This window comes from Pararge aegeria, chromosome 19, assembly GCF_905163445.1.
Source record: "Pararge aegeria chromosome 19, ilParAegt1.1, whole genome shotgun sequence".
Lineage (NCBI taxonomy): Eukaryota > Metazoa > Arthropoda > Insecta > Lepidoptera > Nymphalidae > Pararge > Pararge aegeria.
This window is the reverse complement of record NC_053198.1, coordinates 5,422,773-5,442,231: the sequence shown is the minus strand read 5'-3', so window position 1 is coordinate 5,442,231 and position 19,459 is coordinate 5,422,773. Positions and strand designations below refer to the sequence as shown.

Sequence of the window (19,459 nt, the reverse complement as noted above, 5' to 3'; positions counted from 1 at the left end):
CTTAAAGTTTTCAAGTAGAAAAAATGTGTTGAAAGGTTGATTACCCAAATTAAAAAGTCTAGTTGCATTTTGAGGTAACATAAAAAGCCGTTCGGCTTAAGTTGAAGCAAGAATCTTTTAGTTTTGATCGCCTTACATTGTTATTATTTAAGTACTTACTTATAATAATGGGTGAACAAGGTTCTGCTTGGGTTTTATGTCCTTCTAAGAAGTTTCCTGGAAAATTTTACTATTTTAACACTCAAAATGGAGAAAAAGCTTGGAGTTGGACCGACCCTACGGTCAGTAGTGCTTTAATTTAGTCTTAAAAAAAGTTTTAATATTTAATCCAAGTGCGTCGTTCAAATCGGTTGGTGATAATATCATTATGGTATGCCCCTCGGGCCATGTGATTTTGTTTGAAATTACATTTGATCTTGAATACCTTAATAACATCTATCCACGACAGACCAGAACAATTGTTTGTAATTATTCTCCATAAAACCACGACCGATTTTAATGCGGTTCTGGACAGGTTCTTAGATATATTTTACGGCTGCAGGCTATCCACGAGCTCTGCAATCGCGTTTATAATTGTGTTATGACTGAAAGCTACTACGGTGATTTTGATGCAGTTTTCTGCATTAGCATTAGCATTTCTGATCAGTTTCATTACATTTATTGCAATAGATTGTATAATTTAAGAAATTCAACTAGTTCTTAAACATAAAAAAAAATACCTCTAGTGCTCCACATATTTTTGTGCTTATAAGATAGACTATATTTTTATGAGTAGTATAAGAAGGTGTACCTTGAAAGTACCTATTGATTATTTTCGAGTATTGTCCCTCCAGGGTCCTTTGAAACATGTTCCACAAAATACTGTTGCTGTAGTTGATATAGTTTTTTTTATTAAGAACTACTGTAGAGTTTAAACAAACTTGATCATTATATTATTTAGATAAATGACATCCATTTTTATCTTTAATTATACTGTTAACTACTTACGGATACTTCTAAAAAATGTGTTACCACAGAATAAACTTCACATAGAGTCAATGGAAGATGGCTCACCAAAAATGGTTAACAATTTCAATGACAACTCAAAAGCAGGACATAAACAGATGCCAAATGATCCAGTTTCATCGCAGAAGTCAGTTTCTGCAGCAGAATCTGGAGAATTGTTCAGTTCATCGACCATCAGTACCAACCAATTTACAGATAATGCACAAGATAAATGTAAACAGATGCCAAATAATCCATACTCATGGAGACAACCAAAAGAACTACATAGTGATTACAGAGAATTCAGTTCACCGATGAGTGAGAACTGCAGTGATAATGCAAATGCTACATGTCAACTGATGCCAAATAATCCATTTTGGTCTAGACAATTAAATCAATTGCATGCAGAATCCAGAAAATATCCAACTCTTAATAGTAGCAATGTTAATTCTAACTCACATTCAGAATATAAACCAAATACATTTCCACCTAGACAACGTAAACGTGTATACAAAGAAGCGAGAGAATTTGGTTCAACAACAAGTAGCACCAACCTCAGTAACTCACAATCTAAACTGATGCCAAAAAATCTATTTCTAATGAAACAACCAAAACAATTAAACGAAGTATCTAGGAAATATTGTCTAACAGCAACACAGAAGAATAAAATAAAAGCAAGATATAAACCAATGGTGAATAATCCATTTTCATCAAGATTACCAAAACAATATGACAGTGATGTACTTGGCCAACCAAAGAAAAGGACCAAATTAGAATGCCCATTGTCCAGCCCCGTTTATGACTGGGACATAGGTACATATTTATGATTGTATTTTTGGAACTTAAGTATTTTTTATTGCACTACAAGTAAGCCCTTCACTGCAATTTCATCTGGTGGTAAGGTATGATGTGATCTAAGATGGTAGCAAGCTTGCCTGTTTGGGTATTAACCACCCCTAATTGGTTTCTATGCGACATGACACGGGAATGCTAAATTTAGGCTAAATAGCTTAGGAGGCTTTGGCACGTCTTTGCCAAAGCTTCCCATCAGACCACACCAGACAAAATTCGGAAATAATAAATTCCCGAATCAAATCGAACATTGGACCTCAAACTTAAAACCACAGCGCTCACCATTGCGCCAGTGAGGTTGACAAAATATATAGTGCAATGAATTAAGTTATTTTATTTTGTAGATGATGCAGAACTGATTTCTAACAACAATTCATCAACTGCAACCATGAACCAATATTGCAGGAATGATAGTGTAAGTTTTCTATTTTGTACTCTAATATTTAAAGTCTAAAACGTTCATGCTATAATCTGATTCCAATGGTTGAAAGTATACTCTACACATAGTTCATAAATATACATTGAATACTCACACTGACTGACTGACTGACTGACTGACTGACTCACTGACTGACTAACTGACTGACTGACTGACTGATTGATTGACTGATTGATTGACTGACTGACTGACTGACTGACTGACTGACTGACTAACTAGGACTAGACTAAGAGCCTAGAATTTTTAGCAGAAGATGCCCAACATTGTTAAACACAGGATTGTTCTAAAATCCAACATTAAGGCTATCCATACTAATATTATCAATGCAAATTTGTCTGTTTGTTTTTCATATATTCAATCAACCACTGAACCAATATGATTGAAATTTTACACACATAAACACACTAAGATAGGGTATGGCCTGAGTAAATTTAATAATGATTTTTTTAGCTAGAAAGTTTTTTTAAAAAACCATGGGCCAAATTACAAGAGTATTATCCTTATTTATTTTAAAACTCGAATTATGTATTAAATGTTTTTTATTTCAGATGAAAATTATTATTGATATTAAATTTTTGCGAAATCTATCGAAATCGGAATCAATCAAAGAATGGCATATAGTCCCAGACGTAGAAGTTCTTCTGGAGAATTTGGATTTCCTGAAAGAATTCATTTCCGGAGGTAAGTACCTACCTATTTGTAAACAAAATACTAGTACTTAGCAGTAAAGTTAAAGAGTATTAAGGACTTAAGCTTTACCAACTAAAAACCAAATTCAATTGTCCTGATTGCTAATTCATTCAAGGGCAATTGTATATTATTTTATAACAAATTACCGAAAGAAATCTTTGCGATGTCTCTCATTAAGTTCAAAGTTTTTATAAAACTTAAGCTTATAGAAAAATCCTATTAGTATGTTAAGTTTTACTTAAGCGAAAAAAAAAATTGGGTATGAATTGCTCCAACTTCATAGGTTAATATTAATTTACTGTGAGATGGTGTTAATAAAAAAAAAATTATCCTGCTAAGTTTGTTGTGGGCTCTTCTTAGACCAGAGCTCATTTGGAATCCTCGTAGCTTTAGGTTCAAGTTGGCGAACGAAGCTATCACCATCCCCATATATGTATGAACGCTTCATATGTGCCTGTGATAGGCCTTCTTCTTCTTCTTCTTCTGCTTGCGGCTCAGGTTCGTCTGGTCCCTGGTGTCACGTCGACCGGCTACGATCTATTGTGACGCCGCTGTCTAGATCTCCCAGCAAGCGTTGGTCGCCTTCAGGAAAAGCAGCACTTTCCTTGCTGGAAGAAATTTAGCATCCTCTGGTTGCATTATGTGTTTCCCCAAAAGAGTGCTGCGTTTATGCATCAGCGCGGGGCAGGAACAGATCAAATGCAGCGGCGTCTCCGCAGCCTCCTTACAGTCTACATAGATCTGTGTCCTGCAGCTTTAGGTTGAACATGTGTCTATTAAGCCCACAGTGCTAGGTAGGTAGTGATAGGCCTAAAGAAATTTTGAATTAGAATTTGATGATGACAATTCAACGTAATATCATAAAATTTTATTTAACAGCATTTATCTGTAGATATTTTAATGAAACTTCTGTAAAATTTGTTTTTTATTGGTTACCCTAAGTCGATAATGTAATCTTGCAGATCCAACATGCACACTGATGACACCAGCGGCTGTGTTAAAGAAGTTACAATCCCTGGCAGACAGTCGCTCAACAGCAGATCAAGTATTTCAGTGGTTGGCCAAGAATTCTGTTTGTGGTATTGTCTTTTAACAAGTATTATTACTAAAATGTTCCAATTCAGACTCTGTGACTACTTTGAAAAGAAAAGTATTAAGGCAATTGCTCACCACACTGGCCAAGTAAATTTCGTTCTTTCGAGAACGTTACGGAGAGCTCTCAGGCATGCAGGTTTCCTCACCATGTCTTCCGTCACTGTTAAATCAACTGTTAATTTAAGTGCTTAAATTTAAAATGCACATAACTCTGAAAACTTACAGGTGCGTGCCAGTGAACTTGGTCCCCCCCATAAGGGTGGCCGAAGCCAGTTGGTTGTTACCGCTTCTTTCTGTTTAATTTTTTCTTTTTGCTTGTATCTCTCTATGGTTGTTCCTTCATCAATGAATATCGTGGTCCTGGTGAGATCTCAACTTCGAGTGGGTACATTGTCTCCAACGGCTTCTGTTGGAGGCAGTAGCGTGCATTTCATACATGCACAAAAGCACTGTCTACCCTAAAATTTATATTTAACTCTTGTTAGAGTAGGATTTTTGCCGTTTTATTCTATTTTCCTGTTGTATGCATACCCTGGTAAGAAACGCAGTGCACGCCACTGATCGTGGTTCCTGGTGAGATCTCAACTTCGAGTGTGTAAATTGTCTCCAACGGCTGTTGCTGTTGTTGGAGGCCATTTTGGCGATTTGACAGCACAAGTTTGACTTTTTCAACTTGTCATCTCCCATGCCCTTGTCATGCATATCTCGTGACGGTGGCGGTGAATTTTGCGCGTACACTATAACAGAAAATACTAGATTTGTTACACCAAAAATCTTAATGGTTAAAAATCGCTAGTGACAGGAGAAAAAAATCCTGAATTACAGTTTCACTTGTTTACAGAAATAAACAACCAAGATGAGTATCCTCTAAATGAGAACGCAATAAATGAGCAAATTATAAAATTTTGTGTACAAGCGAAAATTCTGCACATGGTATGTATGTATTTAGACTGAAGGAATTAATACACCTATAATGCACACTCAACCAAGTTTGTCTGGTGGGAGGCTTTGGCCGTGGCTAGTTACCACCCTACCGACAAAGACGTGCCGCTAAGCGATTTAGTGTTCCGGTGCGATGTGTCGTAGAAACCGCTTAGGGGTATGACTACCGTACTCCCTAATAGGTTAGCCCGCTACCATCTTAGACTGTATCATCACTTACCACCAGGTGAGATTGCAGTCAAGGGCTAGCTTATAGTGATAGAAAATAAAAAAATAAATCACACCTGGTGGTAAAGTTCAGTATAAGATGGTCGCGGGCTTACCTTTACGGGTAAATAGTATATTAAATCCATACCGTTGGTCGGTTTCTACGCAGCATCGTTCCAGAACGCTAAATAACTTGGCGGTACATCTTTGCTCAGCCTTCCGCTTGATCAAACAAATAATGAATTCCTTAATTGCATAAATAAAAAATGTGTGTACTTAGAAGTTTATTATTAACACGCGTTAGAAGTTATACTTCTTTTCAAAAATTTTATCTTTCGCCTTATTCTACGTTCATAGAAAAAACGGCACTAACAAGAAATTTTTTAGAAAAACTAAAATGTTGACTATAGCTAACTTCATGGTGTCGGTTTTATGTGACGGTGTGCGCGCGCATCGTAAAAATTTACTCCTACCAATTTTCCCTAATGCGCCAAAAGAAGTATAACTTCAAAAAAAGAAGGTACTGAAAACGTACGGAAATAAGAAGATAAAAAGAAGAAAAGTACCGTTTCGCTTAAGCTAGTCCGGGTTACCACTTCGTAATCATAATTGAAATCTGACAAAACGAACATTTAAAAATAATCTATCAAGATAATAATAAAGTACAAAAAATTGCTGGCGTGTGTGTTTAATTATTTAATAATTATGTCAAAGTCAAAGTCAAATATTTATTTATTCAAATAGGCACATAGATGGCACTTTTGATGCGTACATTACATGAAAAATATACCTGCTGACATGAATATGCGACCAACAATATTAATGGAGGTTATTATGCGGTTCTTTTGTTTACAATATTAATGGAACGCTTCTTCTTTTACGTAAAACTGTACGAAATATGTTATTAGTCTTTGCTTTAAATAACTTAAATCGGCTATTTCAAGACTCACAAATTGCTATAACTTCATAATATTAGTCTACTGTGAGATGGTGATAACAAAAAAAAATACCCGGCTAACCGTCCTCGGCGAACCCTCCTAGCTTTAGGTTTAAGTTTGCGAACGAAGTTATCAGCATCCCCTTACAATTATGTAAACATATATGTATGAACGCTTCATAAGTGCCTGTAATAGGCCTACATGAATAAAACAATTTTGGATTTGAATTTGAAATGTGAGTTTATATAAAACGTAAGCTTACAGAAAAATCCTATTATGATGTAAAGGATTACATAAACGATAAAAAAACTTGGGTGTGAATTGCTCTTACTTAAGATTAAGACTTAGCTTAATATTAGTTTACTGTGAGATGGTGATAACAAAAAAAAATACCCGGCTAAGTTTGTTGTGGGCTCTTCTTAGGCCAGGAAACGCGTTAAGGACCCTCGTAGCTTTAGGTTTAAGTTGGCGAACGAAGTGATCACCACCCTTTTGCAATTATGTAAACATATATGTATGAACGCTTCAAAAGTGCCTGTGATAGGCCTACATGATTTTTTTTTCAAGAAGAATGAATTTGAAGTGTTATTTACATTAACATCTTTATTTTCAGGTGATTATAACAAAAAAACAATGTTTGCGAGATTCAGCTAAAAGTAACGGCGTACACGCTTTTTGTATAAGTGAACTCAAAATTACCAAGGAAAGTGTTGATGAGAAATGTCCCAAAGACAATCTTTTCCTACAAGACTTGAACAGTTTGGATCCGTTCTTAATCAGTAAAAGCTTGCAAAGTTTGAATACTTCGACAACGGACGAATTTACAAATTATATTAATGAAAATAATAACAACACTACAGTCAATAACTTAAATTGGCCGAATTCAAAGTCATCCGACCTACTACATATAAATAATAACAAAATAACGGTACATTACGAAGGTATTGATTTTCGACATCGATACAATGAAGACAGGACTGGTTTATATACTCAAAGTTTCGATAAAAACAATTGGAAAAATATTATACATACTAAAGGTCGTTATTTGCGAAACCTACGTATTAGTTTAAACACAAATAAAGAACGTTTCGAAGAAGGTGACACAATTGCAGAAAACCCTCCTCGAAATGTAAAATCAAATTCACAGAAACCAGTTAATAGATTTGAAGGTTTTAGATTCAGCACATCTTTTGACACAAGCGTGTTCCATAATAACTCTTCCGAAACAAATGAAAATCAAAATGTTTTTGGAGAAATAACTCAAAATCGAATCAATCGATTTGAAGCTTTAAAATTAAACACACCTATTGACAAAAATGAAACTAACAATTCGTCTATAGTAAATAATTATCAAAATATCGGAATTGCAAACGCACGTAAAGAAATAGATCGATATAAAGGCATTAGTTTCAACACTCCTATTGAGAAGTCAGTGCTTCCTAATGACACCTGGAAAATAGGTAAAAACCAAAATGTAAATCTAAGCGCACCTTCTAGTGAGTTATTTGTGTTCCAAAATAACTCGCCCCAAATAATAGAAAATAAAAGTGCCGTAAAACGAAACGCAAGAAAAGAAGTCAACCCCTTTGAAGTTGCTATATTCAATGCGGACCTGAACTCAAATCTGTGCAATGGTAAGAATATTCTAGAAAACTGAGTATAATGGTGTCAATTCGGATGTCCAGAAATCTTTAAATTAAATTAAATTGGCAGGTCTAAGAATAGCCCTGTCCTTTTCACCTTACATGCTCGAGAAAAGGATAGCAGAATTGCCATGAATCTTCTTTGATGGCCGACTGGCGCAGTGGGCTGCGACCCTGCTTTCTGAGTCCTAGGCCGTGGGTTCGATTCCCACAACTGGAGAATGTTTGTGTGATGAACATGATTGTCTGGGTGTTTATCTGTATATTATTAGTATTTATTTGTATTATATTCATAAAAATATTCAACATCTATCTTAGTACCCATAACACAAGCTACGCTTACTTTGGGGCTAGCACTTGTCTATATATTAAAAAAAGATGGCGATGTGTGTATTGTCGTAGTATATATATATATATATATATATTTTTATGCTTGTAATAATGATTCTAATTCGTATAAAAAAGAAAAAAAAATGCCCTGACTGCGGTTGCTTGGGCATTCGAAAGCCCGCGCAAGCGGAGTGTGGATATTTTTTTTTAATAAATTTTTAATAGTGTTTTAAATTAAGGAATTAAAACACTATTAAAAATAAAAAAAAAAATTAAAATCGATAAATGATATAAAATAAAAATTCGAATTCTAAATCTATTATATTATAAATTTTTATGTTTTCTAGAGGAGTCATTATTACGCGAAATAATTTTTGGTTTTTTAATATTTTTCTTTATGTTATAAAAGAAACCATACTATCGCACGCAGGTACGATATCAGAAATATACGAAGACTATGATACTAGACTAGAGGACCAACTGAAGGATTTTTGCACGAAACACTCAAATTTACAGAATTATATCAACGATAGAGTTGATGAGTGGGGCTGTTGTTTCGTGCAAATAATAGAACAATTTTTGGATGACGTTTTTCAGGTATGTACGATACTAATGCAAATTCCGCTATACACTAATCTCTACACTTGAAATTGTCCTGCACCCAACCTGCTATATCGAGGCGACCACTAACACTCCAGACTCCTAGTGAAGTAAATAACATTTTAGGCTTTTATTAATATAAAAAAAAAATGGTATTTACCCCTTCACTGGACGAAAAACTATCATTTGTTTGCGTATGTCAGAGGCTAAATTGGCCGCGCTTTGTATACATTATATTGGCAAACTCAGTCATTTTAGTGTTGTATTTTCAGTGCACGCCCATCAAAAAATTTGACCCGCCATATTGGTTCCAGCAAGGCCTTAAATGTTTAAGGGAACATTATTCCCAGGATAAATATATAGGTACAATCATCGACAAATTAATAGGAATGTGCGGGTATTGTATAAAGAACGGTAAATATTGTTTAAAAAACTTTTTTAAACCGATCTTTGTTGTATTTTTCAAAATAAAATTAGTTATTCAAAACATCTGCTTCTCACGAAAGCGCATAATTTATCCTTTTTTTACGCAACAAAAGCCAAAAAAAAAAGCCAATATTTGTAATTTTTTTTTCACAAATATTGGCTTGTCAAATTTTAGTTTACCTTTTTTTACTTTGTAAGAGACATTTTCTGCACAGGGAAATGACAATTGACATGTATATGTCTATCCACCGCTTATCCTTTCTCCGAGCATTGGCGCACGGAAATAACATCCGATTAATATACGTGTAATATCAAAAGCGTGGTAAACAGGGATATCCGCCACACTAAAAATAAGCTCTTTGCGCTCAGAGTTACAATATATTTTCCCAGTAACAGTATTGTCACTAGATGGCGCTTTTAAATTCCATACAAATCGTTGTCAACTTTGACGCGATCGAATAGGTAGAAAATCTTATGTTAGATACTTAGATGATAAGATAAGATTTTAGAATGCCGATTACGAAGAGATATATCAAAAGGAATGCCAAAACATCCAATGGTGCTATAATAATTGGTTAATATTTCAGGTGTCGTACGCACAAATATAAAAGATGACCAGTTTTTAAAAATATTAGGAGCTGGAATATTATTGATTGAGAGGATCGATGTAAGTATTTCTAAATGAGGGTGCAATATGTTTGGACTACATAACTGTCTTATTGCATATTTGTTCATGTTAAAAATAGCCTAAGAGTTATACGAAATTTCGTCACTTCTATTACCTTGTATTGTTTTGTTCCGCCGTATAAACCTCACGTGGTTAAAGGACGCTTGATTAAAGTACAGGTAACCTCTCTTATAGAGAAATAAGGGGTAGACCACGACACTCATAACTCTGCTTACTGTACTGTTGCACAGAAGAACGGTAAAAGCCAAATCTCTTAAAAACAATTGACTGATTAGTTCATAAGCACCAAAACCTCTCAACACCAATGGCGCGTAAACTAAGAACAAAAGATAATAGCATAAAATGGAAAAATCCTCCTATATTAGTTATAATTTTTTATGGGATAGGCAGTGATTTTGTGCATATATGAATTGTACGCCGCTGCTTACAAATACATATATGGCATACAATTACCGTTTTCACACTGTGTTCTTGTCCATTACAGCATTTCCAGGATAAGTTTTTCTTTCCAGAGAATAGCACAATTTCCTGAAATTAGTGGACTTTATAAAGAAATGCTAAGCCATTTAGTTACAACGATACGTGATCCCGAGGGATTCCCCGAAATGTTGTCTTTAAGTTTGGAATTAAGTTTAAGTATCGGAGATGCGGCTTATCAGATGGAAAATATTGAGAGTAAGACCTTTTTTTTTAAATTCCATATGTATTTAAGCCTCAAGCACGCATGATATTTTGTATTGATGTTTTGAACCGCGTGAAAGATAACTAGAATCATATAGATTAAATTATTATTGTATTTTCAAAAAAGAATGTAAATCTAATGCTTACATTTGAAATGGAACCCTGTGAGGGCGCTGTAACCAGATTGAGAGGCGGACTTATAATTGTCAATATTAAATATTCTTATTTAGGAAGTCGTATATATTTTATAATAAGATTTCTCCAGCAAGTAATGTTTTAAGGATTTTGTAAATAAGTTTAGTACTTTTTTTTGTTTAATATGTTCCGGGATTTTGTTGTAAATTTAGATATGTAGGGTATTAAAAGAGCGCTATCTAGTGACAATACTGGAAAACTGTTTTCCAGTATTTTAACTAGATGGCAAGGAAAGATAATTACCCTTCCCAAATCTGGAAAAGATCGTCGTTTTCCAGGAAGTTACCGACCAATTACGCTTTTACCGCATATTGCGAAGCTGTTTGAGCGGCTATTGCTGCGAAGACTCACCCCCCACTTGCAACTGCGAGATGAGCAGTTTGGTTTTCGCAGCAACCACTCCACGACGCTACAGCTAGCAAGAGGACTCCACTTTATCGCCAGTGAGAAGAACAGAGGACACTGTACCGTCGGGGTTTTTCTAGAAATCGAGAAGGCCTTCGATCGAGTGTGGCATACCGGTCTCCTGGCGAAGCTCCTCCAAACAACCTTGCCACTCGCAATCGTGCGAATAGTGGCATCATTCCTGGAAGGCAGAACCTTCTATGTTTCCGTAGAGGGTGCTGAATCCCAGCCGCGTCCAATACGTGCCGGAGTACCGCAAGGCAGCTGCCTGTCACCGTGTTTGTACGCGGTGTATACAAATGACATCCCTACTCTCGCCGGACACCTGCGCGAGGGGGAGGAAGACGTACTATTGTCGCTCTATGCGGATGACAGTGCAACGTCTGCTGAACCTGCTTCCAGAATGGCTGGACAGGTTGAGGATGGCTGTCAACGTGGGTAAGACGGCCGCCATTGTGTTCGGCGTGCGGAAGCCACTGCGTCAACTCCAACTCCGAGGCCAGGACATAGCGTGGCAGACCTCAGTTCGCTACCTAGGGTGCCACATGGACGCGACATTGAGCATGGTGAGTATGGTCAATCATGCAGTGAACCATGCACAGGCAGCCGCGTCGATGTTGCACCAAGTCCTAAGTTCCAGACTTCCAATAAGGACCAAACTGAGGATCTACAGAGCATATATCCGCTCACGCCTCACGTACGCAGCCCCAGCCTGGTTTGCCCTCTGCTCGGCCCACCAAAAAGACCGGCTACAGGTTCAGCAGAACAAGTGCCTGCGCCTGATTGTAGGAGCTCCAAGGTACGTCAGAAATGACGTCATCCATCGAGACAACAGGACGCGTACCGTGGAGGTTTTCGTCCGCACAATCGCACGCCGCATGTTCGCTCACGCAGACTACGGGCCGTGCGAACACCTCCACGGAATAGCCCCAGCGCTGGACAGACCTATAACAGGGCGTCCACTACCTCGAGAGCTCCTCCAATCACCCCCGCCAGCGCGACAACGCGGAGGCACAAATGGTGACATCGATGACTCAAGGCCCATCGGAATTAATAACATCCCCGCGCGCGCCGACGACGACTACGCTGACAGTGACGCTGACATTTCACGGACACGACAAACCAACAGGCCCAAAGCCAATGATGGCGGGCCCTAGCCAGGGGCTACAGGGGCAGCTAGACAGGGGCTAAAACAAAAAATACCAGGGCAGCATAGCTGCCCTGCGAATATGACCCGGGTAAGGAGGCGTTGCCTCGAGGCCCGTACCCCCGACCGGCCTATTGGCCGCTTGGAGATGACCCACACGACGAACTAGATGGCGCTCTTTCGATTCCATAAAAATAGTATTTAACTTACACTCGATCGAATATCGATCGGTATAATAAGAAACGAAACAAAAGAAAATTTTCTTAAGATAACATTACTATAATTAGTAGTCCAAAGAGGGGTAGATTTTTGTTACTTTTGATTATCTGCAGTACTGTAAACTATAACCCAAAATTTGTTGTTTAAAGTTTAAGCACATTGTATGCTTTGATATACATAGGTGATGACGAGGTGAGATCATAGAGTTTGGTGCGGAGTGCTACTTCAAATGAGGCTGGTACCTTCTATCTGATTAATAAAACTATGTGAGTATTTATATCATCATTCACAAGCGATTGCGGTTTAATCCGCCGGATTTGTTAGTTACTGGCCCAGCTGTAACTAATCCTCGCAGGAAAGGGCCAAAAAAGCATCACAAGTTGGACACAGGTTATGCAAAGGTTACTCCATCGTTTCAACTAACTATATGCCAAAAATAAAGTCGATTGGTTCCTTAAATATATATGTGTAGCAAAACTTTCTCAGTCTAATACATATTTTTTTACAATTTTTATTATTGTTTTTACCTACACTTGTAGGAATTATCAATTAACGGTAGGAGAGCCGTAGCTTAATTGGATAAAGCGCTCAAGTCGCGAGTTTATAAAACTTATACATAATGTTTTATGTTTGTTATTATAACATAATGTTTTTCAGTGTTGAGGATCTTCAAAGGACACTAGTTGTGGTTTGGCACCAGTGAGTGATAACTGAAAACTGTCTGTGTGACAAATCGATTACCGACTCCAGTCACACTGCTCAAGCGGAACCCAAAACTCAAGTAGTGACGAATATTTTGAGTATTAAATCATCTTTGTATAAGGATCTTTGTAAATAATAAACAAGAATATAATCACTCTCTTATCTTGAGTTTTATTTCGCACGAGCGCAGCGCTATTTGAAAGCATAGCCATACCTAAAATAATTATACCTAGCCTATCTTAATGACATCTGCTGATTACCTATTTAATGTATTACCTACTTATTTCGGCTGCTAATCAAAGAGCAGTAAATCTAGAACCTATTGTTACTATCAAAGTTTCATCCTGAATGGTGTTGTTTCATTTCACAGTTCCATCCACAAAAATATTAGCTTTCTACGAGAATATAAACCGAATTTCGTCACCACTACAGACCAATTACCAGCAATAGTAACATATTAAATGAAAATGGATAAAAGGTGGACGAAAACATTCAGAGATGTGAGCTTGCCGCATACAAACTGTCATTATTGAAAGTATATTATATTATAAACTATCTTAGTTGAAAACTTAGGTTAAAAAATTTAAAACTATCTTAGATATTGTTAGAGATATTCCAATATTCTCCTTTTTCTAAGGATTAAAACTTATAGAAGATACTTTTAAGCTTATGAAATAAAAACTAAAAAAAAATCATTGTTTATCTATTCATAACATAATTACGTCACCGGCAGGCTGTATGCTTGCAGTTCTTTGCCTTTGTTTTCCGGATCGAAAAAAAACTATAACAATGACACCTGTCACTTGGTTACCATAGCAACAATTTCTTGTTTATTATGCAAAAAGTAGAAAGGTTAGCTAGAAATTGAAAATAGAGATTTTATAACCCGTCAATAATTTATAATGGATAACGAATCCACACCGCAAATAATAACTCATATAGAGCATAATCTAAATCACTGTTTATTTGATGTTAAATGGGTTCCATGTTCGGCAAAGTTTGTTGTTATTGGCTCGTTGCCCAAAGGCACTGGCACTCTAGAAATATTTGAAATTACTTCTGGGGAACTTACGAAGGTTAAGGAAATCGAGAGGCCTACTTCGTTCAAATGCGGTACGTTCGGAGCAAGCAGTGATGTGGAACGGCGTCTTGCAACTGGTGATTTTAAGGGTGCTTTAGAAATATGGTAGGTTTTTGTATGTATGGTATAGTTGCACGAAGCATGGCACCTATACCGCCTTCATTATCGACATTCAATGCGCTCTTGGACAGCAATGCTTCATGAGATCTATCCCATGATGACAGCAATGTTCCGTGAATTGTTGAGATACTCTGAGAATATTAAATGACCTTTACCTATCGTATCGTATCACTATAGTACACCACTTTAATATCATGTCTTTTATAATGTTTAATGTCAACTTTCATTAATTTCTCTTTTAGTTATCCATAAATTATGTAGTTCTATCTAGTTAGTGTAGTTAGTGTGTAGTGGCCCTGCCGAACTAACAAGATGTAAAATAAATAAATAAATAAATAGTGATTTTAACAATAACCTACGATGCAGTAATGGTACTGCATTGCTATCTTAGAAAATGCTTATCCACTCTTGCCTTAAAGGTACTCAGATTATATGCGGTAGGAAACACAATAATTGCAAACAACACAGTGAGATTTCAGTTTTCAAAATATTATTTCCCTGCTTATTCTCTTTCAGGGATTTAGAGAAAAGTTGTCAAGTTTACATTACCAAAGAGCATACAGATATTATAAATTCAATTGATGGAATGGGTGGGAACATAGTTAACTGTGGTGCCCCTGAAATTGTCACTGGCAGTAGAGATGGTGAGGATAAAAAGTATGGCATAATCATTGAACATGATTTAGTAAAACTGCTGTGATCATGATCATTCTATCTTACGAGAGCTGCTTAGAACTGTCAATCTGCATTTTGATAAACTTTATAAACCCTGATTGATCAGTAGCAATAGATGTTAGTGATAATCACAGGGATTGACTTCTATACTGGCAGAGACACTGAGCAAAGGTAAATGTATAAATTGGGCACTCATCCAGTGCGACTTGGCAAGAATGTTTAATTAATGTTTTTTCTTCTCAACTTTGTCATTGTTCAAGTTTTAAGTTGAAGTCTAAGGCTTAAATCTACAAAGCGTTAGTTGTATTTGCTTGCATAACCTGGTCTCATTTCAACTGTATATTTTAAGTCTGAGCAAAATCATAATACCCACACACAAAACTCAGCCAAGTTCAATTTTGGTTTCCAAGTTAGAAATCTGGAGTTGCAATTATATATCAAAGTATGGAAAAGTCAAATCAACACAGTTACTATATTGCAGATTTCAACCATATTTCTATGCAATATATTTTTCTTTACTAGAGAGAATACATTTAGGTAAAAGAGAACAGTGCTAACATATTTAAAAAAAATGCTACAGGTACAGTAAAAGTATGGGATCCACGGCAAAGGGGAAAACCTGTGGCCAACATGCAACCAGCGCAAGGTGAAGTAAGACGTGACTGTTGGGCAGTGGCTTTTGGTAACTCCTTCAATGACGCGGAGAGAATAGTTGTAGCTGGCTACGACAATGGTGATCTGAAAATGTTTGATCTGCGCACTATGTCGCTGAGATGGGAGTGTAATTTGAAAAATGGGGTATGTTTGTTATCAATCTGCATGTTTTTTTTTATGATACTCCATACCTTCACGTAATCGATAAAGATATCAATATTTTTAATTTATTTGAAAGTTATCTACCCTTAGTTAGTTGGTCCCATTTAAAGGATAAAGTGAAAGGGCCCAAGCCCTTTTGCTCTGTGGACCGGTAATAGTTTGTTAAATAATGATGTTGATAAGTACTTCTTAAGTTAATGTTTGACAGCCGGTTGGCGCAGTGGGCAGCTACCCTGGTTTCGGAGTCCAAGGCCGTGGGTTCGTTTCCCACAACTGGAAAAATGTTTGTGTGATGAGCATGAATGTTTTCATTGTCTGGGTGTTTATCTGTATATTTATGTGTATTATATTCATAAAAATATTCATCAGCTATCTTAGTACCCATAATACTACCTACGTTTACTTTGGGGCTAGATGGCGATGTGTATATCGTCATATTATTTATTTATTTAATGATGTGTAAAATCTTACTTAACGCTAATAATTTGTACGGAATTTTGCATACACATTTATGATGTCTTATTTTAAATAGATTCTTCAACCACTACATAATTTATATTCAGAAAATAATAAACTATTTTGATATTCATTTTTTTAGGTTTGCTTCGCTGAATTCGATCGTAAAGACATTCCAATGAATAAATTAGTAGCAACAACTTTAGAAGGAAAATTCCACGTATTTGATGTGCGAACACAAAATCCTGCGAAAGGTTTTGCTCAGGTAACAAAAAGTCGAAGTATTAGTAAAACAAATAAATGGATATATACGCGCACATATTTTTACAGCTCCTTTCAAACGAACCTAAAAAAATAAATGTATGAGGTGGGTTTATAGGCTTAATATTTTTACAGGTTTTGGACAATTCCTCAAAAAGTGGGACAATTTGGGTAGCGCGACATTTACCTCAGAATAGAGATGTTTTTATCACATGCGCAGGCAACGGGCATGTTTCACTATGGAAATAGTGAGTATTTCGTAAATAAGCGTGGCGATGAACACTTCGACCTTCCTTTAATAGGGTCAAGTTCGCTTTCCGACGCACGGACAACTTTTAACTTTTCTGAATTACGTGCGTTTTAAGTTGCAAAATATCACTTGCTTTACCGGTGACGGAAAATATCTCGAAGAAGGTTTCCTGATACATATTATAGATGATGGAGAACTCTCAAGCATCCTTGAGAGTTCACCATATTATCACAGATGTGTATCTCCATATATGACGTGTCACGTCTTAGTGAATATGCACCAATCCGCATTTGAACAGTGCGGTGGACTACGGCCTTTTTATTCTAAGAGGAGGCACTGTTGTGAGCCCGTATTGGGTTGCTGATGCTTTTCGAATTGAATAGACACTAGAGAGATACTTATGTCAGACTTAGAATTTCAATGAATTAAGCCAGAATGTAAGTAATTATTTTCCGCAAGCTATTAAGCTGACAATACCATCCTATACACGATAACGACGGCGAAAATTTTGATTTTGATTTAGAGTGCTTAGTGTGAGATATTCTACCACCGTCTTCTTATCTTGATCGCGATTTATATGGTATCGATGCAGCGCAATCTACTTACAATACTGTGAAACCGTACTGTCACTAGATGGCGCTCTTTCGATACCATATAAATCGTAGCTAACGGTCACGCGATTGATTAAGTAAACGTAGGTAGAAAAACTCACACTTGGCACTCAGGAATAGTTTTAAACCATGATGTAAGAGCCGAAAGACGAAATAATGTATCCAAAGTCTACCAGTAAAATTTGTTCCTAGCCAATATCCTGAGCAGAGGTTCCACGTAGACTCAAAAGGCGTAGCTGTCGGCATTCCGGGCAAGCTCAACCGGTTACAGCGAATGGTGATCAGCTCGCAGCCCATCAACGCTTTGGAGTGGAACCGCGACCATACAGGCCTGGCTGTAGCGACGGCCTACGACCAATACGTCAGAGTTCTTGTTACTACTAAGCTTAATTTACTATAAGTTACTATTACTATAATATACTTACGCATCCATACGTTTTCTTCAACGCCCAGCCTAACCATTCTGCACGGCTAGCATGGGCAGGAGACATTTTTCTGCCCGGAGAAAGGACAAAATCTTATCTTCTCCCACAGTTTTATCAACTCTCCGAGCATTGGTGGTATCCAAATAATAAGTGTAATAATAAACGGAGGTTAACTTTTGTTACCCGTTGCCGTACTTTGGCAGGTGGACAAATAATTTTATTCCCCTGTCAGTGGATATGATTTTTATCTTCAGCAAATCCAAATAATGTGTGTAATAAATAAACGGGGTAAAGATCTTCTTTACCACGTTCCCGTGCTTTAGCAGGTGGACACGTTAATTATATTCCTTGTCAGGGGATATAATTTTTATCTCCTGCTTGTTACAGCCGTGCTGACGTAGGCGGGTGCTTGTGGAAACAATTTGACATAATAAAACGCATATTATGAGTTTTGATCTGTCCGTCGCAACTATTGCGTTTTAATCTTATACGGAATGAATTCGATTTATTGCGGTTTCTATAATCTTGAACGCAAATATAAATAAATAATTCCAGTTAAGTTATTAACTCGCTGAATACTATTATTTTTGTTATTTTGTATTTCTTTATAAATACAATCTCATCTGGTGGTAAGCGAAGATGCTGTTGGAGATAGTAGGGAGCAATACCATCAGGGGTCCGTCAGTAGTCTAGGCAAAGGGAACTCAGTATTGTGTTCCTTATTAAGGTATGCAAATTTAGGGAGATTTATTTATTATTTTCGTATAGTATACCATTTATTTGGTTTCATATAAGTCACAACGAACGTTATGCTCAATCTTAAAGTAAACAATAATTTCTGCACCATTACCACTCACGATATGTAGGAAAGCTTTCGAAATTATTAACTTGCGTTTAATGGTCATGCGATAATTCAAAGGAGCCATAAAGTTCGGTGAAATCGTGTTGGCACCGTCAGTGTTATAAGAAATAAAACAACCCATGAATTTTCTAACTCAAAAGAGCATTTTTATTAACCTAGCACTTATTATAAATAAAATTAAGGCTAGCATTCAGTTCTTATTTAGACTAACGTTAGAACATTTGATTTGTACGCTCGCCAAACTGAATTCGTATTGTTCCGTGAAACAGTTTGGGCCGAGCTAAGAATCATCGACTAAACGCCGCTACACTCCTAGGACGTTTTTCGTGGCTGTGTCGCATCTAATCACAACTTAACTTAAATATACTAAAAAAAAAAATAACTACTCGACTCATTCATAAATCATAACTGTTCCTATATGGATGATGTAAAAAACTGAAAATGCAGTTACAATAGAATTACATAATAATATCATAAACATTAAACATCCACGTATTGCTTTTGTCAAAAATATTGAATAATAAGGAGAGAGAAAATTATAAGGCTTAAACATTTTCACTAAATAACGAAAGTATTTACGTGAACAATAGGAAACAAAATGCTGGAATATCAAATCCCAGAAAATAGGATCGAAGGAAAAATATAGCGATGTTCGTACTTTCACTATAGCCCAATTAATTAGAATACCGCGGACTCTTTTTGCATAAAAAGGTTTCTTT

At 36.5% G+C, this 19,459-nt stretch overlaps 2 protein-coding genes across 3 annotated transcripts; both read left to right on the top strand.

Moving 5' to 3' along the window:
- Positions 1–14: 14 nt before the first annotated feature.
- LOC120632133 lies at positions 15–13,345 on the top strand. Of its 2 annotated transcripts, XM_039901938.1 has the most exons (13): positions 16–281; positions 1,017–1,797; positions 2,181–2,251; positions 2,824–2,956; positions 3,928–4,044; positions 4,902–4,993; positions 6,761–7,781; positions 8,551–8,717; positions 8,993–9,134; positions 9,734–9,813; positions 10,347–10,509; positions 12,663–12,747; positions 13,139–13,345. In XM_039901938.1, the coding sequence occupies exons 1-12, from the start codon at positions 168–170 to the stop codon at positions 12,683–12,685; spliced, it is 2,904 nt and encodes a 967-aa protein (XP_039757872.1). In that variant the 5' UTR covers positions 16–167; the 3' UTR covers positions 12,686–12,747; positions 13,139–13,345. The 2 variants fall into 2 exon arrangements, with proteins under 2 accessions (XP_039757873.1, XP_039757872.1); XM_039901939.1 differs by lacking the exons at positions 12,663–12,747; positions 13,139–13,345 and having other exon boundaries at positions 15–281; positions 10,319–10,491.
- Positions 13,346–14,014: 669 nt separating this feature from the next.
- On the top strand, positions 14,015–18,873 carry LOC120632284 (WD repeat-containing protein 92). The gene is made up of 6 exons (XM_039902118.1): positions 14,015–14,369; positions 14,901–15,028; positions 15,640–15,857; positions 16,474–16,596; positions 16,728–16,840; positions 17,646–18,873. Exons 1-6 carry the CDS (start codon positions 14,086–14,088, stop codon positions 17,851–17,853), a joined length of 1,074 nt encoding a protein of 357 aa, XP_039758052.1. The 5' UTR covers positions 14,015–14,085; the 3' UTR covers positions 17,854–18,873.
- Positions 18,874–19,459: the final 586 nt, after the last annotated feature.

What these genes read in the sequence shown, in the direction of transcription:
- LOC120632133 (XM_039901938.1), top strand. Translation starts at nt 168, where the DNA reads ATGGGTGAACAAGGTTCTGCTTGGGTTTTATGTCCTTCTAAGAAGTTT. An exon ending in CGGGTATTGTATAAAGAACG is followed by an intron (nt 9,135 to 9,733) that starts GTAAATATTGTT and finishes TTAATATTTCAG; the next exon opens with GTGTCGTACGCACAAATATA. An exon ending in TCAGATGGAAAATATTGAGA is followed by an intron (nt 10,510 to 12,662) that starts GTAAGACCTTTT and finishes TGATATACATAG; the next exon opens with GTGATGACGAGGTGAGATCA.
- LOC120632284 (XM_039902118.1), top strand. Translation starts at nt 14,086, where the DNA reads ATGGATAACGAATCCACACCGCAAATAATAACTCATATAGAGCATAAT. An exon ending in TGTCACTGGCAGTAGAGATG is followed by an intron (nt 15,029 to 15,639) that starts GTGAGGATAAAA and finishes AAAATGCTACAG; the next exon opens with GTACAGTAAAAGTATGGGAT. An exon ending in CATGTTTCACTATGGAAATA is followed by an intron (nt 16,841 to 17,645) that starts GTGAGTATTTCG and finishes ATTTGTTCCTAG; the next exon opens with CCAATATCCTGAGCAGAGGT.